The sequence below is a fragment of the Oncorhynchus tshawytscha genome, linkage group LG08 (genome assembly GCF_018296145.1).
Source record: "Oncorhynchus tshawytscha isolate Ot180627B linkage group LG08, Otsh_v2.0, whole genome shotgun sequence".
In the NCBI taxonomy this organism is placed as follows: domain Eukaryota; kingdom Metazoa; phylum Chordata; class Actinopteri; order Salmoniformes; family Salmonidae; genus Oncorhynchus; species Oncorhynchus tshawytscha.
This window is the reverse complement of record NC_056436.1, coordinates 21,025,723-21,048,972: the sequence shown is the minus strand read 5'-3', so window position 1 is coordinate 21,048,972 and position 23,250 is coordinate 21,025,723. Positions and strand designations below refer to the sequence as shown.

Below are 23,250 nucleotides of genomic sequence, written 5' to 3'. Positions count from 1 at the left end.
CAAGATGCTGGTCTATCAGGCTTGTGAATGAGTTACAGCCATATGATGAGCTGTACCATCTATCCATAGACTTGTATAGGTAATTAGTATTTTTTATTATAGCTGAGCACACTGGCATTTCCTGTAAGGGTGGGGCCAAGACTGGCAGCAGTGAACAATTTCCCTGGGGAGTCAGAGCTTCCCAGACATAAGGAAGTCTCAGATGTTTAACGTGATTAAGGTCATGTGATGAGGGATATACAGTAACTTTGATTACCTGTGTGTGTGTGTACAAACAGTCTGGTAGAACTCTGAGACTATTGTCAGTGTGATTATTGTCATGCGTATAAGTACAAGCTTAAAAGCTCATGGGAATCTACCACTGAGCTACTGATTTTCATACTACAAAGATGAGTCATTTTGCCTTGTCGGTCTACTTTTCAGTGGTGCATTCTCAAAGAAACCTCTGCAGGTGAAGGCAAATTATTTAGTCATAGCATGCTCCCTCAAAGCCCGAAGTGATCAGGAAACACAAGAGGGACAGGCAGGCCATTCAGAAAAGAGTCCCGAGGGGGAATAAGAGAAGCTCATATGACTCGGCCTGACAAGGAGAAATGACAAAGCCTTCGGATGGAAAATCCAGACCGTCTTCATGAAGGGGAATATACAGTGCATTTGGAAATTATTCAGACCCCTTGACTTTTTCCACATTTTGTTAGATTAGACTTATTCTAAAATTGATTAAATCATTTTTCTCTTCATCAACCTACACATAATACCCCATGACAAAGCAAAAACAGGTTTTTAGAATTTTTTCAAATATACAAAACCCCTGAAATATCACATTTACTTCAGTATTCAGACCCTTTACTCAGTACTTTGTTAAAGCACCTTTGGCAGCAATTACAGCCTTGAGTCTCCTTGGGTATGACGCTACAAGCTTGGCACACCTGTATTTGGGGAGTTTCTCCCATTCTTCTCTGCAGATCCTCTTCAAGCTTTGTCAGGTTGGATGGGGAGTGTCACTGCACAGCTATTTTCAGGTCTCTCCAGAGATATTAGATCGGGTTCAAGTCTGGGTACCGGCTGGGCCACTCAATGACATTCAGAGACTTTGTCCCGAAGTCACTCCTGCATTGTCTTGGCTATGTGTTTAAGGTCATTGTCCAGTTGGAAGGTGAACCTTTGCCCCAGTCTGAGGTCCTGAACACTCTGGAGCAGGTTTTCATCAAGGATCTCTCTGTACTTTGCTCTGTTCATCTTTCCCTCAATCCTGACTAGTCTTCCAGGCCTGAAAAACATCCCCACAGCATGATTCTGCCACCACCATGCTTCACCGTAGGGATGGTGCCAGGTTTCCTCCAGACATGACACTTGGTACTCAGGCCAATGAGTTTAATCTTTGTTTCATCAGACCAGATAATATTGTTTCTCATGGTCTGAGGGTCCTTTAGGTGCCTTTTGGCAAACTCCAAGGAGGCTGTCATGTGCCTTTTACTGAAGAATGGCTTCCGTCTGACCACTCTACCATAAAGGCCTGATTGGTGGAGTGCGGCAGATAGTTCCCCTTCTGGAAGGTTCTCCCATCTCCAGAGGAACTCTGGAGCTCTCCATCAGTGACCATCGGGTTCTTGGTCACCTCCCTGACCAAGCTTCGGAGCTCTACGGACAATTCATTCGACCTCATGTCTTGGTTTTTGCTCTGACATGCACTGTCAACTGTGGGACCTTATATAGACAGGTGTGCCTCTTTCCAAATCATGCTCAATCAATTGAATTGACCACAGGTGGACTCCAATCAAGTTGTAGAAACATCAAGGACAATGAATGGAAACAGGATGCATAAATGTGAACACTTATGTAAATGTCATCATTGAAGATGAAGTAATTCCATTTCAGGTGATTGCTAAAAATCAGAGTTGTCTTTGATAAGACATTTGTGGATGTGAGTATTAAGTTTATAATGCACACATGCTTACAACCACTTCAAGAATGCTGTACATCCAGCAGTCTAGAACAGGGAATAAGGGGATCTTCAATCTCATTGCTCAACTTTCAAATATTATTGTATTGCATCACTAATGTGCTGAGCTGTGTGGACAACTTATTTCAAAAGATCTGAATCCACTTGCCTTTGTTAATAAGTAAAATAAGACATTCTGGGATTTCTATAGCACACACAATCATGGTGTCAAATAACAGTCAGCATAAGGCTTTGGATCCATGCACCATATCTGTATGGGGAAAGAAAACCTACCAGGATTTGAGTTTCTCGAAAACATTCTCTTTAATTGAACAGCGTAAATGTACAGCAAAAAAGAAGTCAGGGCTTTCGTTCTGAAGATCAGTGGTAGTGTTCTCTGTCATATTTCTAGGGTAGTCTCCCCTCTAGACTGGAACACATGGAAACACTCAATCTCGCTCTGACAGGGACACAAGGTGGACATCGATCTCGGTCTCTGTCAGGATCCTGTAAATGGAGAGAGACAAATACTGATTCTGCCTGGGTCTTTGTACATAACCTATCTGTCCAAAATATTGAATTTCTACTTACACCATCACTATTAAACAATTCCCATGAAGACTCACCTGAATTTAGGGTCTTCCGTTGTAATGACACCGATCTCTAGCTCGGAGGGCTTGAAGTCAATGGACAGTACCGTAGACAAACAAGTTATCGCAGTCTGTAAACAAAAGAGGATTAAACTCAAACTATTTCGAATCGGGACTAGTTTGCTGATTTAAGTTGTATTATTCTACACGCCAAGGGGTAAAGTATTTTACCTCGATTGTTTGCGCAAAGGTCCAGTCCAGTTTCTTCTTGACCTTTTTCTCCAGGAAGGTGGTGGCCTCTGTCTGTTTGACCCCAGCAGCAGTGGCCTTGAAGCCACAGTAGTATCCTGCAGGGTCACACTTATACACCTGGGGACCACACTCCTCGTCCACACCAATCACTATCATGCCTACAACAATGGATCATTTTATTAAAATGTTTTATTAATTGAGACCAAAACTAAAAGCATCTTAGCTAAGAATGCAACTTTCGTACTCTGCATTTTCCCCCCCAAAATATATATTTTTTTACATTTTAGTCATTTAGCAGATGCTCTTATCCAGAGTGACTTACAGTTAGTGCATTCATCTTAAGATAGCTAGGTGAGAACCACATTTCGCAGTCATAGTAAGTACATTTTCCTTCAATAAATAAGTTATCAGCAATGTCAGTGCAAGTAGGAAAAGTGCAGTTTTTTAGGGGGAGGGGGGATTAGACAGATGTCTTATTTAAGATACTCTTTGAAAAGGTAGGGTTTCAGACGTTTTCATAAGATGGGCAGGGACTCTGCTTTCCTGACGTTTTTATTAGTGAGGAACAACAGTCGTAAGGTTCATTTTAAACCAGCGGGTTTGGTTCACCTCCAATAATTTGAAAGCACTTATAGTCCAAGATTATTACTATTTTTAAACAGAATTGTAACACTTACAGCAACCCAGAGGTCTCATCTCAGCATTCTGTGTGTACACCTGAGAGATGTCAGCCATCCTCTTACACAGCATGTCCACTGGGATCTCATAGCCATACTTGTACTTCCAGTTGGCTGCTTCGTAGCGAGCTCTCTGGACTTGAGACTTGCTGTCAGCTGAACACAAATTAATCGGTTATTATTTGTCATTATTACAGAAATTAATTATTACACTCCATGAAGTTCATCTTCAGTCTGTATTGGATATTTCAACCTTAAAATATTTCCCACCCGTCATTCCGGACATGACACAGCCAATGTTTTCTGTGATTTTGAATAGGTGTGTGACTGTGGAGGCATCAAGAAGCTTGTCCTGTGGGAGAGATTGAAGAGTACATCTCATTACTGCCTGTAACATCGCATAGGCATATTGATAACAGAGCAATGAATAAGTCATGAAGGGTGTTCTTACTGGAACTTTCTTCTGTGTGACGACAACTGCACAGTCTTGTCCTCGGATAGCTAATGAGGTAAGGCCACCTTGATTGATAGCCTTGAATGCATATTCTGGGGAAATAGACAACAGGAAAACATTATGCATCACTCCAGACTGTTGTTTATGGAAGAGATAACAGATTCAAAGCGGCAACTTCTGTCAAATAACGTTACACGAGTAGTTCTTAAATTAGCAAATTTCAAGCGCAACAGGAACTGTTGACAGATTTGAATTAGACGTTAGCTAGGATAGCTACTTAGCTGGCTAACTAGCTAATTGATTAGCTACTAGTTAGCAAGCATAATCAATGTCTTACGCGTTAGGATCTGAAAATGTTAACATATATTATCCGTTCACTGACAGAATCAAACAGCTAGCTAGAGATAATATGCCTAACTTAAATAACATGTTCCTTAACATTACTAGCTAGCTAAATTACTAGCTTACGTTAGTTTGCTACCGGTGATGACTGCGCAAGTTAGTATTTTTTCTTGTCTTCATAACGATCCCATACTAACCGACTTGGTAGAGTCTGCCCTCTGGAGAGAATATGGTAATATGTCGGTCAAATCCTGCACTCGACCCTCGGGACATTGTGTTGGTAAACAAGCAAATATGTATAAAAGTTGAAACTGAAAATAGAACAGCTCAGGGAAAAACGATGCACGGCAATGACCCCCGGAAGTAGTTCTCGGGAACAGTAGATTCATGTTCGGGTCAAGCGAAGGGGCGTGGTTTACTCACACTGGTTTGATGAATGCTTTATATATATATATATAAATTCAAACATATATATATATAAGATCAAACAGAAGCAGGTGCCTTATTTTGCCCTGGTGAGACAAAGACACTTCTGGGGAACTAAATAAGTATATCTCTCTGCCCCATTCTCATCATAGTGGATGTGACAGGAGCCTCCATTTGTCTGGACAATGGTGTCATAACTTGATATCCTCTGGGGAAAAAAAGTAACAGAACACCACAAGAATAATAATAACCTCAAACACACACATCAAATCAAATTTATTTATATAGCCCTTCGTACATCAGCTGATATCTCAAAGTGCTGTACAGAAACCCAGCCTAAAACCCCAAACAGCAAGCAATGCAGGTGTAGAAGCACGCCATGCCATGCATTTACTTCTTTGGGGCTCCGAGTGGCACAGCAGTCTAAGGAACTGCATCTCAGTGCTAGAGACATAACTACAGACACCCTGGTTCAAATCCTGGCTGTATCCCTGTGCGATAGGGTGTCGCACAACGTTCATTTTAGGTCCCCATATAGACAACATGCATTTGTGCATTGATTTGTAATAAATAAGCAAGCTCCATCTCCCTTTTACTTTCACCTGGAATCGTACACTCTTTCCCAGAGTGTAACTGCTCAGCACCAGCTAGTGCCCTCTCTGCCACTTGAAGAAGAGGCGTCGAGTAGCACCATCGGGCAGGCAGGCCTTGTGGTCGCGCATCAGGTCCCAGCTCAAAGTTACAGTGGTTCCCAGAGTGCAGTGTGGCATACAGCAGGAAAGGGTCATCCTCAGAACTGTCAAACAACCAGAGGTGTCAAGAACCAAACAAACCCAAAGAATACACAATGTATTGCACACAAATACACAGAGTGGACAAAACATTAAGAACACCTTTCTAATACTGCGTTGCCTAATATGATCCTCCAGAAAGCTTTGGTTTGTAAAGACATAGGACTGAGTTTGTAAGACAGAGTATACAGCTGAACTCACATGTCAGTGAAGAAGCAGTGGGCCTTCTGCTGGACCAGGCTCATGTCATGTCTGTCCCAGCTGCGTGAGGGCCGTTGCATGTGCTTCCTCCACAGGACCAGAATGACCAGGCCCTGTCGCTCCAGCTCTGACACCACCACCAGGAGCTGCATGTAAACACAAAGACATTTAGCCATCATCACTTATGTCACACCACGGTCCTTTTAATTAGGCACCAAACAGAACACAATGTATTTAAAAGGACTACTCATTTCTTTGCAAATTTTAACAAAATGTTTGTTGCATGCCAGCCTTAATAAACATTATTTTGCTTTTAGAAGATCAACAAAGGTTAGCCAATATAATGCATTGCATTTAGGGTGAACATTCTATCCGTCAATGTAAGATTTTTATGAATGAAAGAACACAATGCATTCGCCCATTGGGATGAATACTCAGTCCGTCATGTGTTACCTTCATTCACTTCCTCTGTAGGGAATTTCCCTGGTTGAGTCTGAGACAATTGACACATATTATTATTATTTTTTAACCTTTATTTAACTATGCAGGTCAGTTAAGAACAAATTCTTATTTACGATGACAGCCTACATCAGCTATAGATAAATTAATTCTCAATGCTTAACCATTGTTTTGGCTTTTTTTGGTATTATCTATTGGTTTACTCAGGTAAGGTTGCAAAAATCCAGTACCTTTCCCAAATTTCCCTGGTTTTCCAGAAAACCCGATTGGAGTTCCTGGACAACCCTACTCAGAGGTGATGATGATGGGAGTTCTTTTCTACAGGATATTGCATATTTTCCACTTTTGACAAAAAAAGGGGAAATTAAAAAGCTGTTTGCAATCTTTATATTACTTTGCTATCAATTTGCACCTGTTTGACTGAGATAATTACATTTTTTTGTCTCATTCATCTCATCTCCTCTGCAACCTTTTCCTAGGTTCCTTGCTGCAAATGAGAATTGCTACAAATGAGAATATCTTCAGTCAACACACCTGGTTAAATAAAGAGGACCTGTGCAAACACCATGCCATTATTTAGCACTTTTTAAAAAGGTCACACCTAGGGCCGTGGCAGTCATGACATTTTGTCTGCTGGTTATTATCATGCAAAAGTTAATTAACATAAACATGTTTAGCATCTCTAGGCCTCCACACATACAATCGGCATACAAGTGTAAGGTTCTGCTTTTCTTTTCTTAGTCAATCTTGTGTTCTTTGTGTTCTGGAACATAGTTCTGTCTTTAATTTTTGTTCATTGATTTCACCTGTGTTTGTTTCTCACCTGGTCTCATCAGCTCCCTAATTAGTTCAGTTCTTTCTGTTTGAATGGTTGTGAGGTATTGTTTGTTTTTGACTGCCTACCTGTGTATGACCATTGCCTGCGACCACGTTCCTGCCTTTCGCGAAGGCTTAATAAACATCTGCCGTGCTCTGTGTGTGAATCTACACCTTTTTCTCCCTGAGTATTCATTACAACAAGCTGGTGATGCACGCCTTTGGAACATCTACATTTAAGTCGAATAAATCAATTGAATATACACCATAACAATAAATCCATTATTTATTTTAGGCAGGTCTAAAGAAACATGACATGAAGAAAATGTATTTCAGAAGAACAGAATATGTTTTGGCCTACTGTATGTTGTCTGGCTATACGTCATGGCATAGGCTGAAGGCTTGTACATTTAACAATCAGTGGAGGATCCTCATAAGAGGAAAGGGAGGACCATCCTCTTCAGTGAATTTCCTAAAAAATAAAAATAGTCAAGTATTTTAAAAAGTTATAATTTTTATACTGAACTAAAATATAAACTCAACATGTAAAGTGTTGGTCCTATTTTTCATGAGCTGAAATAAGAAATCCCTGAAATTATGCATACTCACAAAAAGCTAATTTCTCTCATTTTGAGCACAAATTTCTTTACATTCCTGTTAGTGACAGGTGTGACATATCAAGAAGCTGATTAAACAACATGATCATTACACAGGTGCACTTTGTGCTGGCGATAATAAAAGGCCACTCTAAAATGTGCAGTTTTTACTCTAAAATGTCTCAAGATTTGAGGGAGCGTGCAATTAGCATGCTGGCTGCACATTAGCATGCTGTTAGCATGCTGACTGTCCACCAGAACTGTTGCCAAAGAATGTAATGTTAATTCCTCTAACATAAGCCACCTCCAATGTTGTTTTCGAGAATTTGGCAGTAGGTCCAACCTGCCTCACAACCGCAGACCACGTGTAACCATGCCAGCCCAGGACCTCCACATCCGGCTTCTTCACATTTGGGATCGTCTGAGACCAGCCACCCAAACAACTGATGAAACTAAGGAGTATTTCTGTCTGTAATGAAGCCTTTTTGATAGACCTGGTAGCCATTTGATGACCAGTTCAGGCGTCTTATGGCTTGGGGGTAAAAGCTGTTGAGAAGCCTTTTGGTCCGAGACTTGGTGCTCCGGTACAGCTTGCGGTGCGGTAGTAGAGAGAACAGTCTATGACTGGGGTGGCTGGGATCTTTGACCATTTTTAGGGCCTTCCTTTGACACCACCTGGTGTAGAGGCCCTGGTTGGCAGGCAGCTTAGCCCCAGTGTAGTATTGGAACGTACGCACTATCCTCTGTAGTGCCTTGCGGTCAGAGGCCGAGCAGTTGCCGTACCAGGCAGTGATGCAACCAGTCAAGATGCTCTCGATGTTGCAGCTGTAGAACCTTTTGAGGATTTGAGGACCCATGCCAAATCTTTTTAGTTTCCTGAGGGGGAAAAGGCTTTGTCGTGCCCTATTCACGACTGTCTTGGTGTGTTTAACGGTTTATTGTCATGGTGACCAATCTAGGTTGTTGGTGATGTGGACACCAAGGAACTTGAAGCTCTCAACCTGCTCCACTACAGCCCCATCGATGAGAATGGGGGCGTGCTCGGTCCTCCTTTTCATGTAGTCCTCAATCATCTCCTTAGTCTTGGTTACGTTGAGGGATAGGTTGTTATTCTGGCACCACCCGGCCAGGTCTCTGACCTCCTCCCTATAGGCTGTCTCTTCATTGTCGGTGATCAGGCCTGCCACTGTTGTGTCTTCTGCAAACTTAATGATGGTGTTGGAGTCGTGCCTGGCCACGCAGTCGTGGATGAACAGGGAGTACAGGAGGGGACTGAGCACGCACCCCTGGGGGCTCCAGTGTTGAGGATCAGCGTGGCAGATATGATGCTACCTACCTTCACCAAATGGGGGCAGCCCGTCAGGACGTCCAGGATCCAGTTGCAGAGGGAGGTGTTTAGTCCCAGGGTCCTTAGCTCAGTGATGAGCTTTGAGGGTACTATGGTGTTGAACGCTGAGCTGTAGTCAATGAATAGCATTCTCACATAGGTGTTCCTTTAGTCCAGGTGGGAAAGGGCAGAGTGGAGTGCAATAGAGATTGCATCATCTGTGGATCTGTTTGGGCGGTATGCAAATTGGAGTGGGTCTATGGTTTCTGGGATAACGGTGTTTATGTGAGCCATTACCAGCCTTCGGAAGCACTTCCTGGCTACAGAAGTGAGTGCTATGTGTCTGTAGTCATTCAGGCAGGTTGCCTTAGTGTTCTTGGGCACAGGGACTATGGTGGTCTGCTTTAAACATGTTGGTATTTCAGACTCAATCAGGGACATGTTGAAAATGTCAGTAAAGACACCTGCCAGTTGGTCCGCACATGACCGGAGCACCCATCCCGTTAATCAGTCTATCCCTGCGGCCTTGTGAATGTTGACCTGTTTAAAGGTCTTACTCACATCGGCTACGGAGAGCGGGATCACACAGTCATCCAGAATAGCTGATGCTCTCATGCATGCCTCAGTGTTGCTTGCTTCGAAGCAAGCATAGAAGTGATTTAGCTCGTCTGGTAGGCTTGTGTCACTGGGCAGCTAATCTGATTGCTGACTGTACACTGTACTGCATGATTTTAGCGGGTTTATTAGTAGTTCTAGTTGACTATGATGTGACAACGATGTAGGCTGTGTGTAGCGGTTAGCGGTCATGATATGAAGTTTTGGCTTGGAAAGGTTTTTTCATCTGGTCACAGACAGCTGATGTGTTGTGCAAGTGAAGGGAAAAGGTGAGGAGGAGACTGAATAGATAGTTGCGAGAAGTAATTATATATAGGTCTACAATGAGCAAAGTGATCATGCTGTTTTTATGTGGCTGCTATGCACAATTGGCCCAGCTTCACCTGGGTTAGGGAAGGGTTTGGATGGGCACCTGCAGGCTGGCTTCGGTCGTCAGATGGACGTTGTCTCCTCCGACACATTGGTGCGGCTGACTACTGGGTTAAGTGGGCAGGTGTTAAGAAGTGCGGTTTGGCGGGTCATGTTTTGAGGACTCGACCTTCGCTACACCCGAGCCCGTTGGGGAGTTGCAGCGATGAGAAAAGATCGTAATTGGATCGCAATTGGATGTCACAATTGGGGAGAAAAAGGGTGTAAACTAAAAATAATAAATAAAAGAATAATGATGTTCAATGCTGCAAAAATGTTTTGATACCCTTTCCCAGTTCTGTGCCTCGACACAATCCTGTCTCGGAGCTCTACGGACAATTCCTTCGACCTTATGGCTTGGTTTTTGCTCTGACATGCACTGTCAACTGTGGGACCTTGCATAGACAGGTGTGTGCCTTTCCAAATCATGTCGAATCAATTTAATTTACCCCAGGTGGACTCCAATCAAGTTGTAGAAACATCTCAAGGATGATCAATGGAAACAGGATGCACCTTTGCTCAATTTCAAGTCTCATAGCAAATGGTCTGAATAATTATGTAAATAAGGTATTTCAGTTTTTATTTTTAATACCTTTGCTAAATTTTCTAAAAGCCTGTTTTTGCTTTGTCATTATGGGGTATTGTGTGTAGATTAATGAGGGGAAAAAATTATGTAATACATTTTAGAATATGGCTGTAACGTAACAAAATGTGGAAAAAGTCAAAGGGTATGAAAAATTTCTGAATTTACTCAGTCCATCATTACTTTAGGCCTATGTATAAGGTCTAATATGCATATGGGTGTTTGGAATTAATCATCACCTCTGAAAGTGCTGTCCATTTCATTGCACTCTCTTGGCATTCTCTCAACCAACTTCACAAGTTAGTCACATGGAATGCATTTCAATTAACAGGTGTGCCTTGTTAAAAGTTAATTTGTGGAATTTCTTTCCTTCTTAATGCATTTGAGCCAATCAGTTGTGTTGTGACAATGTAGGGCTGGTATATAGAAGATAGCCCTATTTGGTGAAAGACCAATCTCATATTATGGCAAGAACAGCTCAAATAGACAAAGAGAAATTAGTCAATCATTACTTGAAAGACATAAAGGTCAGTCAATACGGAAGATTTCCAGAATTTCAAAAACCAAGCACTATGCACTATCAAGCACTATGATGATGAAACTGGCTCTTGTGAGGACCATCACAGGAAAGGAAGACCCAGAGTTACGTCTGCTGCAGAGTTACGTCTGCTCACTAGAGTTACCAGCCGTGGAAATTGCAGCCCAAATAAATGCTTCACAGAGTTCAATTAACAGACACATCTCAACATCAACTGTTCAGAGTGTGAATTAGGCCTTCATGGTTGCTGCAAAGAAACCACTACTAAAGGACACCAATAAGAAGAAGAGACTTGCTTGGGCCAAGAAACACGAGCAATGGAGATTAGTTTGGTGGAAAGCTGTCCTTTGGTCTGATTAGTCCAAATTTGAGATTTTTGGTTCCAATCGCCGTGTCTTTGTGAGATGCAGAGGAGGTGAACAGATGATCTCCGCATGTTTGATTCCCACCATGAAGCTTGGAGGAGGAGGTGTGATGGTGTGATAGAGATACGCCATTCCATCTGGTTTGAGCTTAGTGGGACTATCATTTGTTTTTCAACAGGACAATGACCCAACACACCTCTAGGCTGTGTAAGGGCTATTTGACCAAGAAGGAGAGTGATGGAGTGCTGCATCAGGTGACCTGGCCTCCACAATCACCTGACCTCAACCCAATTGACATGGTTTGGGATGAGTTGGACCGCAAAGTGAAGGACAAGCAGCCAACAAGTGCTCAGAATATGTGGGAACTCCTTCAGAACTGCTGGAAAAGCATTCCAGGTGAAGCTGGTTGAGAGAATGCCAAGAGTGTGCAAAGCTGTCATCAAGGCAAAAGGTGGCTACTTTGACAAATATAAAATATATATAAAATATACTTTTTTGGTTACTACATGATTCCATATGTGTTATTTCATAGTTTTGGTGTCTTCACTATTATTCTACAATGTAGAAAATAGTAAAAATAAAGAAAAACCCTTGAATGAGTAGGTGTGTCCAAACTTTTGACTGGAACTGGAAGTGTTTGATGTGATTATCGATTGCGTTTGCATTGATGTCAGAGTGGTTAGAGGGACAATAGAGCCCTTAGTAACAGGCCATTAGGACCTGGTGATCGTTAGCAAGTTGAGTACTACTAATGCATGTCCAGAGTGCATAAAAGGAGATTACCATGATTCAACGGTCACTTAGAATTTTAACTGGGGTCATGACTCAGGACTGCAGGTGTTGCAGTAATTTGGTCACCGCAACAGCCCTAATCACACCCTGTTCTCGTTCTGTCCACTCTAGATGAGGAAGTGTTGACCTGGGAACAGCCGGTGGGTGTGGCTGTGTTCTGCTAACTCATCATAGGGGTAGTGAGCTTGGAGCAGCAGGTGTAAGGTTTACCAAGTAAAGCGTGAGACAAGAGCCATGAACCTTTAGCTGTAACCTGAAGTAATTTATATTTCCCACCTCATTGTTGTATACGTTTTAGTTTCTCATTCTCTCTTCTAAGCAAGAAGAGGAAGATGGAAAAAAATCAACACAGAATAATTATTTAATTAAGCAATGATTTCTATATTAAAAGTCATTGCTTATTGCAAATATCTGTTAATAGTAGATTCATGGTTTTACACACAAAAAACAACTCCTACATGTCTAGTTGTCCGATGTGGTTGATGCTGCAGACGTGTGGGTTGGGGAGATGTGGCCTTTAGCTCATAACTGGGATGGAAGTTTACCCCACACACACACTTGAAATACTGATGTTAGTCATGTGAGAACCGGAGAGGAAACCCCCTCAATAAGGCATCAGGGTCTGTAGGTGTGCTGAAACAATACTCTCTGTGCTGCGATTATACAAACACAGAACTCTTATATTTTTAAATATTTTTTAAAAATGTATTATTTATTTATTTGAAAGCAGGGGATTAATATCTACTCTATGCAGTCAGTGACCTGAGGCCACAGCCCCTCCTGCTCACTTTACCTGTCAGAGAAACAATAATGCCACACAGTTGTGGTGAGTTGGAGGGAGGAAAAGGAATGTCATTATTCACACTGTGTGGTCAGACTGTGGTGACTGAGGGTTCTGCTTACAGATAGAAACCCACAGAGTATGGTTAGACTAAGAACAAATGTATACCCATCTTTCCCACAGGATCCAATCTAAACAACAGCCTCCCACATCACATTGCAGCTGTGACAATGCCATCTCCACTGTGTCTCAAGTGGGGGAAGACTGGCATTACAACTAAGTCACTTCAATGCAATTCAAGACGTTCCCTTTCAGGATATTTGTATTTGGCTCTATCCGAGCGGTCTATCCGAGGGGAGGCAGGTAGCCTAATGGTTAGATAGATGATGATGACTGATGCTCGAGCACTCAAGTAGTAGGAAATCCAGATTAAGGAAATCCACCCATTGCATTGGGAGATTGCTTTTGAGTGACATGGACTGTGGTTTGCTTAGTTTGGAAGACAGAGGAAGAGTAACAGTGAGTCAGCATGAACCTAAACACACTAACATGAGCTGTTGCCTTGCCAACTGGAAATGACAATTATATATTCTGGATTCACACCGCCAGATATGAGAGATCTGGCAGAGCATTCACCATCTGTGACTGGTTCCCTTTGATGCCCATGTTGGCAACTTTGAAACCATCTATGACCATGTCAAAGGCCGGCTTCCACTTGACAAAGTTCTTGAAGCTCTCCAGCTCCTAGGAGAGGGAGAAATATTTGGTTACCCAAGCTACTGGTTTAAATATTTGGTGAAATGCTTTCTGCTTCCATTTTAAATGTTTGTGCATGTCAAGTGCATATCATCTGTAATATTGACATTTTTATGATGCATTTCAATGTCTCACAGCTATCAAATATCTAAATCTTAGGTGAAATACAAAGGGGGTGGGGCAGATTCACATGCTGGAACAATATCACTTCATGACAAAAACAGACTTGAAAGTTACAAGCACCAGCTCACGTTGCATGCCTGACTGTACACAACAAGGATGACTTTTAGTAACAGGGCAAGACTTGTTCAATATTTACTGAACTTGACAGCCAGACCTTCCCTTTTTTTGTCATGTTTTTCTTTTCTTGTTTCCATTTCAATGGGAACCTGGACTAGCTCCAGATATGAGTCTGGCAGTACACAGTACAGTGGGGGAATTTCTGGCTGGACCACATGCCAACTCCAGGCCACACCTCTACATGTCTGTCTATCATGTACATTGTACACTGTATGTATGCATAGGTCTCTCGTGTTGCTGTCACTTCTGCATTGGAAATAGAGATCCATTTACATTTCATTGGTAGGAGGTTGGTAAATACTGGTCATACATGTCTAAATCTAAAGTTTTTTGCTGAACTAAAATGTTTCTTTAAAAAAGGATTTCATCACGCATATGCAAATATGTTCCTCATGTTTCCAGAGAATGCAACGAGACTGACCAACTGCAGCCTACACACAGGAGATTACAGTAGGACACTGCAGAGTCCATTCATTGTTCAACAAATCATGTTGTGTAAGTGTCTATTATACAATACTGTAGCCATGGGAACAGGCCACTACTTTCACTTCTTTGTCTCCACGATGCAAATAGCCTGAGAAATCCCCCACCACACCCCAACACAAACCTCAAAGTCCACCAGAACAACAGTACTGTATACCCTTGCAAAATACTAACCATTCTTCGAGTAGGCTCCAACTGCTTGATTGTACTGTACCTTTGAGAATAAAAAATGCAGATAATAATTCTAAAAAGAATTGTAGCTTATTTGACTAAAGCTAGTAACTTGTCCCTTGTAGTGTCAGCTGTGTGAGTTGTGTCAGTTGCTCTGTCTAGTGGTGTCAATTTTACATTTTTTATATTATGCACTTCGAGATTATTCTGTATAATAAAAAGCACTTTGCAAATGTAATAAATTATTATTATTATTATTACTTGTATTATTAACAGCATTGCAGTGAGACATCTGTATAGAATGGTAAGGGGAAGAATATTTGGGGAATCCCTCTTTTGTGCAGAAGGGAGAAAGTTCTGAAATAAATTACATTCAGAAGTCAAGAAATGTTCAGGCCCTGTTTCAGGCCATTTTGCACTTTGGGTTTCATCCCTCTTTTATATATGGTGCTTTAATAAATTCAGTAGTTCTAAACCTGCGACTGCCTCCTGCCTGCTCCTCTCTACACTTGTGACAGAATGACCGACCCAAGAGAACAGGAAGCAGAAGGACATCCTGACCTCTCCGCTACAGGAACGAAGTTCCACTACCACGACTTGTGCCTGGAGCACCTCAAGACTGCCATGGACGAGGTGCTCCAGACTGTACGCCAGCTGCAGGCTAAACCGCCACCTTCCCAGCTCCCTGCGGTCATTCAAGCCACCCCACCACCATCTACCCGGTCTGATTAGAAACCTCCACCTGCACCTCCCGGAGAGGTTTCACGGCACCCCAGCTCACTGTTGGGGTTTTCACCTGCAGTGTGACCTCCACCTTGCCTGTCATGCTGGGACGGCCTCCGAGAGGGACAAGGTGGCAATGGTGATGTCGACAGGCCGGAATCTGGAATGGGCACAAGCTGTCTGGGAGAGGGACGGTCCAGAAGTGCAGTCCTATGAGCGCTTCACCCAACTCTTCTGTGCCATTTTCGACCACCCTACAGAGGTCAGGTGGGGAGGTGAGCATCTCCTCCGTCTACTCCAGGGGTCCAGGAGAGCGTCTGAATACGCCCGGCGTGGGCTACAGGCGGCTGTCCAGACCGAGCTGTCCTGTTCCGATGAGGACCTTATGCTGGACCAGCTCATCGCCATTGCCATTCGCCTGGATAATCTCCTGCGTGCCCGTTTTCGCCCATCCCGGGGGTTCCTTCTCTCTGTCCACCCAGCCCGTTCTCCTTCCTGTCACCTTCCCGGACTATCCTGGCCCCCCACTGAGTCCTGCCCTGGTGGACTCATGTTCTGCAAGTAATTTCCTAGACCAATCAGAGGCCTTATCATTACACATTCCTCTAGTCCCTTTACAACCTCCTATCCCAGTCCTTGCCCTAGACAACTGTCCCCTAGGAACAGGACTGGTGTGCCAGACCATGATTCCCATTTCCCTCACAGTTGCCACAACCACCATGAACCCATCACTTTCCTCATCTTAGACTCTCCTGCACACCCCGTAGTTTTAGGTTTCCCCTGGTTACAGTTGCATAACCCCAGGATATCGTGGACAGAGAGGAGGTTGTTGAGTTGGTCGCAGGAGTGTCAGGGGAGGTGTCTATCTGTGCCACCTCTGTGGAAAGTCCGGACCAGGCCACCCACGTTCCTATCCCGGAGGAATACTGGGACCTGCAGGTGGCTTTTTTGAAGACTTCTGCCATGTGCCCCTCTCTCCACCCTCCTGAACGGAGGTCCTCAACAGTTGCGCTGGACTGAGGCCAACAAAGCCTTCCGTGCGCTCAAGAAACGTTTTACGAATGCACCTGTTCTGGTTCATCCTGATCCGTCTGTGCTCTTCATCGTGGAAGCGGACGCCTCAGAAGTTGGAGTTGGAACTCTTCCCTCCCAATGCACTGGATTGCTGTCTAAATTCCATCTATGCTCCTTCTACTCACGGAAGCTGTCTCCTGCAGAGCGAAATTACGACATGGGGGATCGTGAGTTGCTGGCCATCAAGAAGTCACTGAAAACATGGTGGCACTGGCTGGAGGGTGCTCAAACACATTCCTGGTTTGGATGGACCACCGTCAGGCCAGATGGGCCCTATTCTTAGCCAGGTTTGACTTTTATTTTTTAAATGTTTTATTTCACCTTTATTTAACCAGGTAGGCTAGTTGAGAACAAGTTCTTCATTTACAACTATGACCTGGCCAAGATAAAGCAAATCAGTGCGAAACAAACAACAACACAGAGTTACACATGGAATAAACAAACATACAGTCAATAATACAATAGAAAAGCCTATATACAGTGTGTGCAAATGAGGTCGGAAGAGGGAGGTAAGGCAATAAATAGGCCATAGTGGCAAAATAATTACAATATAGCAATTAAACACAGGAGTGATAGATGTGCAGAAGATGAATGTGCAATTAGAGATACAGGGGTGCAAAGGAGCAAAATAAATAAATAACAGTATGGGGATGAGGTAGTTGGATGGGCTATGTACAGGTGCAGTGATCTGTAAGCTGCTCTGACAGTTGGTGCTTAAAGTTGGTGAGGGAGATATGAGTCTCCAGCTTCAGTGATTTTTTTGTTTGTTTTGCCATTCGTTCCAGTCGAGAAATCGGCTTTGGGGGTGACTAGTGAAATATACCTGCTGGAGCGCATGCTACAGGTGGGTGCTGCTATGGTGACCAGTGAGCTGAGATAATGCGGGGCTTTACCTAGCAAAGACTTATAGATGACCTGGAGCCAGTGGGTTTGACTTTACCCTCTCCTAGCGGCCGGGATCTAAGAACATCAAGGCCAATACGTTGTCCCGAGTGCATGATACAGAGCATCTGAGGGAGAAAGTGACACCCATTGTTCCCCCGTCCTGCGTTGTGGCTCCTGTTGTGTGGACGTGGACATCCGTTAAGCCCTGCGACAGGAGCCCTCACCTGCCCACTTTCCCGAGGGGAGTACCTACATGCCCTCTGATGTGCAGGACTGTCTCCTCGCCTGGGCAAGCAGCACCTTTGTCGGGGCATCTGGGTATAGCCCGTACTATCGAGTGTCTCTCCGCCAAGTACTGGTGGTCCACCTTGGCTCAGGGGTTTACATCTCTTCATGCTACACCTGCGCAGAGAGCAAGACACCGAGACGCCTCCCCTATGGCAAACTCCACCTGCTGCCGGTTCCCCAACGAACCTGGTCCCATCTCTCCGTGGACTTTGTCACAGACCTTCCCCCCTCGGAGGGCACCCCACCATCCTGGTCGTTGTGGACCGGTTTTCCAAAGCCTGTCGTTTGATTCCTCTGCCTATTCTCCCTATGGACATGCAGACCGTGGAGGCTCTCTTCTCTCATGTCTTCTGGCACTACGGGATTCCGGGGGACATTGTGTCTGACCGTGTGGTCCTCAGTTCACCTCCCATGTCTGGAAGGCCTTCATCGAACGACTGGGTGTCACGGTTAGCCTCACCTCTGGGTACCGTCCCCAATCAAATGGGCAGGTGGAAAGGGTAAATCAGGAACTGGGTAGGTACCTTCGTAGTTACTGTCAGGACCGGCCGGGGAAGTGGGCTGCATTTCTGCCTTGGGCAGATCATGCACAAAACTCCCTCTGTCACTCCTCCACTAACCTCATACCCTTTCAGTGTGTTCTAGGCCATCAGCCGGCCCTGGCACCCTGGCACTGGAGTCAGATAGAGACTCCTGCGGTGGACTAATTGGTTCCAGCGCGCCGAGGAGGTATGGAACACAGCACACACCCATCTCCAGCACGTCGTCAATTACAGTATCTCACCCTCATTTCATGTCTGTCCCTTGGCAAGTGCTAGACTCCACGACGCACCTCCCCCTCCCTTGGACGCCGAGGGGGCCCCGGCGTACTCTGTCCGCAGCCTGTTGGACTCACAGAGTTGTGAGGGGTCTCTCCAGTACCTGGTCGACTGGGAGGGGTACGGTCCCGAAGAGCGATGCTGGGTTTCGGCGCGGGACGTCCTAGACCGGTCTCTCATTCGGGACTTCCACAGGCGTCGGGCTGATTGACCTCCCCCTCCTGTCCAGCTCAGGCATTCAGCATCGCCGGCTTTCTAGTTGCTGCCGAACCTGCTACTGGCAAACGCCATTCACTCGTCAGTCCCGGACGGTCACGTCATCATTACACACACCTGGTTCCAATTCCCACTCCATCACTGTATATATATACTCCCTGTCATTTGTCTTTGTCGGTCATTGTAAATGTTGCTTGTTTTCCTGAAAGGAATCTCTTCTACTATTTCCTGAGTACTTTATTCTTTTGCAATAAATAAATTGCAAAATAATAAATTCAGTAGTTCTAAACCTGTGACTGCCTCCTGCCTGCTCCTCTCTACACTTGTGACAAGTAGGAAGAGATCCTTTCACATTTGATGGCTCTTCATTGTTCTTGCACAATTAAGTTATCAATGTGGAAAAAGGAAAGAAGTCTGAGAAACAATTTTATCAACAAGATAACATGTCTAAAAGCACTGAGGAGCCTACATATTAAATGCATTAGGCTACACAGTGACATTCCACAACTATTCTACAAAAATCCCCCTTAACCTACCCAACCTCTCCAAACAAAAGACGGGCCTGCTGGTAAATAAAGCCCGACCAATCATTTATGAACATTTGAACATCTTGGCCATGTTCTGTTATAATCTCCACCCGGCACAGCCAGAAGAGGACTGGCCACCCCACATAGCCTGGTTCCTCTCTAGGTTTCTTCCTAGGTTTTGGCCTTTCTAGGGAGTTTTACCTAGCCACCGTGCTTCTACACCTGCACTGCTTGCTGTTTGGGGTTTTAGGCTGGGTTTCTGTACAGCACTTTGAGATATCAGCTGATGTACGAAGGGCTATATAAATAAATTTGATTTGATTTGATTTGACCCTAGCCCCCCGACACATAAACTACTGCAGCATAAATACTGGAGGCTGAGACAGGAGGGGTCAGGAGACACTGTGGCCCCATCCGATGAAACCCCCGGACAGGGCCAAACAGGAAAGATATAACCCCACCCACTTTGCCAAAGCATAGCCCCCACACCACTAGAGGGATATCTTCAATCACCAACTTACCATCCTGAGACAAGGCCGAGTATAGCCCACTGTTTCATGCGACAGACTTAACAAAAGTTGAACCTTGAAAAGAAAACACTGCATAGGAGCATGCAAGGAGCAATGCTCCAGCGCCAGGACTGAAGGCGTTAGTTTTCAGTGCCCCACAGTGGTTTCACTACATAAACTACTCACTCATGTAGACATGGGGGGTTAGAGTCCACCCACAAACACATGCACACACACACACACACACACGCACATGCACACACACACACACACACACACACACACACACACACACACACACACACACACACACACACACACACACACACACACATACACACACAAAAACAGAGCAGGCAGGGACTTTCCAGGGTCACTCATGTGAGAGCCTATTGAGGGCTGAAATGTGAAATTCTTTTGTGCAGCTTACAACTACAGTGGGCTAAAAACTGTCCAAGCTACGCCCAGAAATAAACATGTCACAAAAAGCTAGTGTTACCTAAAGCAACAGAGAGGGATTACAGCTCAAAACAGGGATTTAACTGACATGCAGCAGCAGCGAATTGCATTTCCGAATTTCATAATAGCTTATTACTTTATTATACAATATGCATATCTTTATCTATACTGAAGATGCCAATTGCATGCTCGCTCTAAACTTGAGACATACGTGGAATTGTGTTGTGTGACAAAACTGCACATTTTTAGAGTGGTGCAGGCCTACCTGCAGACTCTGTTGCCACGGCTGCAGGAGGGCACAGAGGAGCTCCTCTGGGAAGCGATGGAGGTGTCTCGCCTGCTTTCCCTGCTCTTGACAGATGTGGCCCGCGTCAACGGATGGGCCATGACGCAGGTGGCTACCTCCCGGCACCATCTCTGTCTGGCCCAATCCCGTCTGTCAGCTGCTCTCCAGAGCACATTTGCCACTCTCCCCCAGGGGGGAAGTTTGGCCCAGGGGTTGATGACATTCTGGAGCGGACCGATAAGGTTCATAGGGACCGGGAGACGCTGAGACGGTTCATACCGCCTCCTCAGGCCGGGTCCAAGGCAGACGGACCGTCGCCACCCACCTGCACCCGAACAATAGTGGGGTCCCTCTCCTGCCCCATCGCCTCATGCCGAGGGATGACAGTAGGGAGGGGCACAGCATGCGGTGGAGCAACAACCTGTCAACCGTCACCACCACAGAGGGGAACCCAGGCGCTCGGGGCACCAGAGGCGGGCTACGGCAGGACCTCTGACACACCCTTCCCCGGCCTCGGCCGCTTCTCCCGGTCTCAAAGGGCAAAGTGGGGGGAGGGTGTGGAGTCCCACTGGGTGTTGTCAACAATGCTCGAGGGGGTACCGACTCCAATTCCGGTGCCGGCCCTCATCCTTCAGGGGCCTTTGTGTCACCGCGGTGGCCGACCTCCTGAAGAAAACCCTGCTGCTGGAGATCTCCTCACTCCTGGACAAGCATAATTTATAATAATAATAATCCACCATAATTTGCAAATAAATTCATTAAAAATCCTACAATGTGATTTTCTGGTTTTACTTTTCTCATTTTGTCTGTCATAGTTGAAGTGTACCTATGATGAAAATTACAGGCCTCTCTCATCTTTTTAAGTGGGAGAACTTGCACAATTGATGGCTGACTAAATACTTTTTTGCCCCACTGTAGCTCACATAACCACGGTTACATACATATCCTTCGTTTTTCATGGTTCGAGGTTAGGCCCCTTAGTTCCAGTGAAGGGTAATCTTAATGCTACAGCATACATTTTAGATGATTCTTTGCTTCCAACCTTGTGGAAACAGTTTGGGGGAAGGCCCTTTCCTGTTTCAGCATGACGTTGCCCCTGTGCACAAAGCGAAGTCCATACAGAAATGGTTCGTCGAGATCGGTGTGGAAGAACTTGACTTGCCTGCACAGAGCCCTGACCTCAACCCCATCGAACACCTTTGGGATGAATTGGAATTGAATTGGAAGGCTGTTATAGCAGCCAAAGGGGGACCAACTCCATATTAATGACCATGATTTTGGAAGATGTTCGATGAGCAGCTGTCCACATACTTTTGGTCATGTAGTGTATCTGTACAAAAAGGAGTTCCCATGCTCCCATTAAGACAAAACCGAATTAACAAGGTGTTTTCCCACAGTAGTCTGTAGGTTATATTGTGTATAAAGGCTTTCACACATCGCAATGAATGTGTATTTAGCGTTCGTCTGCCGATCGTTCAGTGCGCTGTGTTTTAAGTACCACCCGCGGTAGACGTCTGGCTACCAACATTTTCACAAAATTCTATATGTAAAATCGGTGGGCAAATTACGTTCAGAGGTGCTAAGTACTCTCAGACTGTAAATGCTATTGTTGTGTCTGAGCCCTAAGGAGCATTAGGTACATAAGATAAGACTCAGTCTCAAAGAATTGTATGTTTCCTCCCATGCGTCTGAAGATTTCTTATTGATGAAACATAAATGGCCACATATAGGAACAGTGATAAATGGAGGTAAGCTAGATACTGTACAAATATTTTGACCTGAGAAGAGCCTACAAGCAGCTATCATCAAACACTGCATTTAGACAGGCGGAAGAATTCGGATATTTTTGACCAATCACATTAGATCTTTCCACATCAGCCCTTTTTCTGAGCTGATCTGATTGGTCAAAAGACCAATTAGTGAAAAAAACTATCAGATTTGGGCTGCCTGTCTAACAAAGCCAATGAGGTGCAACAGGTCTTTGCCAGTAAAGGCTGAAATGTATTTTGTCACCTACATATTGACCAGCCTTTGCTAGTGTCTGCAATGTGTGGCTGGACTGAGTTGACTGACTATGAGCGGGCTCAGTGGGGGATGCATAGAGAGACACAAGGAGCTAAATGTGCTGCAACTGGAAATCCCCATAATCTCATCTAATTGTGAAACATGCTTGATTCTTTGGAGGACATCTGGCTATTTAATCAGTAGACACACAAGCTCATACAAGAGGCCCCCATGCAGCAAATGATCTTGTCTAATTCAGGAATGAGATAAATCATTAAACTACAGCAAACTCTAAGACTAAAGCAAGATCAGCCCTGAATAACACTGTATCATGCAATAATGCATTTCTCAGCTGATTAGTTTGACCAATACTTTTAAAATGTTTGCCCAAACATCCAGCACCAAAGGAATAGTTCAATGCAAAATCAAAAATGTGCAAATCTCACTGCATGCATCTTGAGAAATGCAGGAGAAATCTGCAGTTGCTTGACAATACAACCCTTTGCCATTAAATTCACATCGTGCAGACTTGATTTAATACAACACTAGCACCATCTACTGGCTATTGTATCTATCTACTTTTACATTATGTGTTTGTTCAACCAAATGTACTCAAAAGGATCAGCTGATAAAAAAACATAAAGCTGACCTGTAGTGCAGACAGTTTGCATAATGTTTTTGGAGACTATCAGTGTGGTGATAGACAAGAGGGAGACAAATAAGAAAGAAAAAGAGGTTCCCAAACCTCTGGAGTGGTCTCATTTAAGACATTTCTGCCTTGGATCACATCCCCCAT

General features: G+C 44.4%; 2 protein-coding genes across 3 annotated transcripts; both read right to left on the bottom strand.

Moving 5' to 3' along the window:
• Positions 1-2,241: 2,241 nt before the first annotated feature.
• LOC112256804 (proteasome subunit alpha type-6) lies at positions 2,242-4,637 on the bottom strand. 2 transcript variants are annotated; one of them, XM_024430315.2, is made up of 7 exons: positions 4,455-4,637; positions 3,913-4,007; positions 3,732-3,813; positions 3,462-3,617; positions 2,764-2,942; positions 2,569-2,663; positions 2,242-2,449 (listed from the first exon to the last, which is right to left on the bottom strand). In XM_024430315.2, exons 1-7 carry the CDS (start codon positions 4,528-4,530, stop codon positions 2,392-2,394), a joined length of 741 nt encoding a protein of 246 aa, XP_024286083.1. In that variant the 5' UTR covers positions 4,531-4,637; the 3' UTR covers positions 2,242-2,391. The 2 variants fall into 2 exon arrangements, with proteins under 2 accessions (XP_024286083.1, XP_024286084.1); XM_024430316.2 differs by lacking the exon at positions 4,455-4,637 and adding an exon at positions 4,384-4,407.
• Positions 4,638-5,173: 536 nt separating this feature from the next.
• Positions 5,174-23,250, bottom strand: LOC112255775 (mitochondrial ribonuclease P catalytic subunit-like). Its single transcript, XM_042325322.1, is given in 5 exon segments — positions 5,174-5,418; positions 5,420-5,479; positions 5,676-5,821; positions 13,592-13,699; positions 23,200-23,250. Coding segments are annotated over 5 exon segments (453 nt in total). The 3' UTR covers positions 5,174-5,330.

What these genes read in the sequence shown, in the direction of transcription:
- LOC112256804 (XM_024430315.2), bottom strand. Translation starts at nt 4,530, where the DNA reads ATGTCCCGAGGGTCGAGTGCAGGATTTGACCGACATATTACCATATTC. An exon ending in GGGCAGACTCTACCAAGTCG is followed by an intron (nt 4,008 to 4,454) that starts GTTAGTATGGGA and finishes CTATTTCCCCAG; the next exon opens with AATATGCATTCAAGGCTATC. An exon ending in GATGAGACCTCTGGGTTGCT is followed by an intron (nt 2,943 to 3,461) that starts GTAAGTGTTACA and finishes CCATTGTTGTAG; the next exon opens with GCATGATAGTGATTGGTGTG.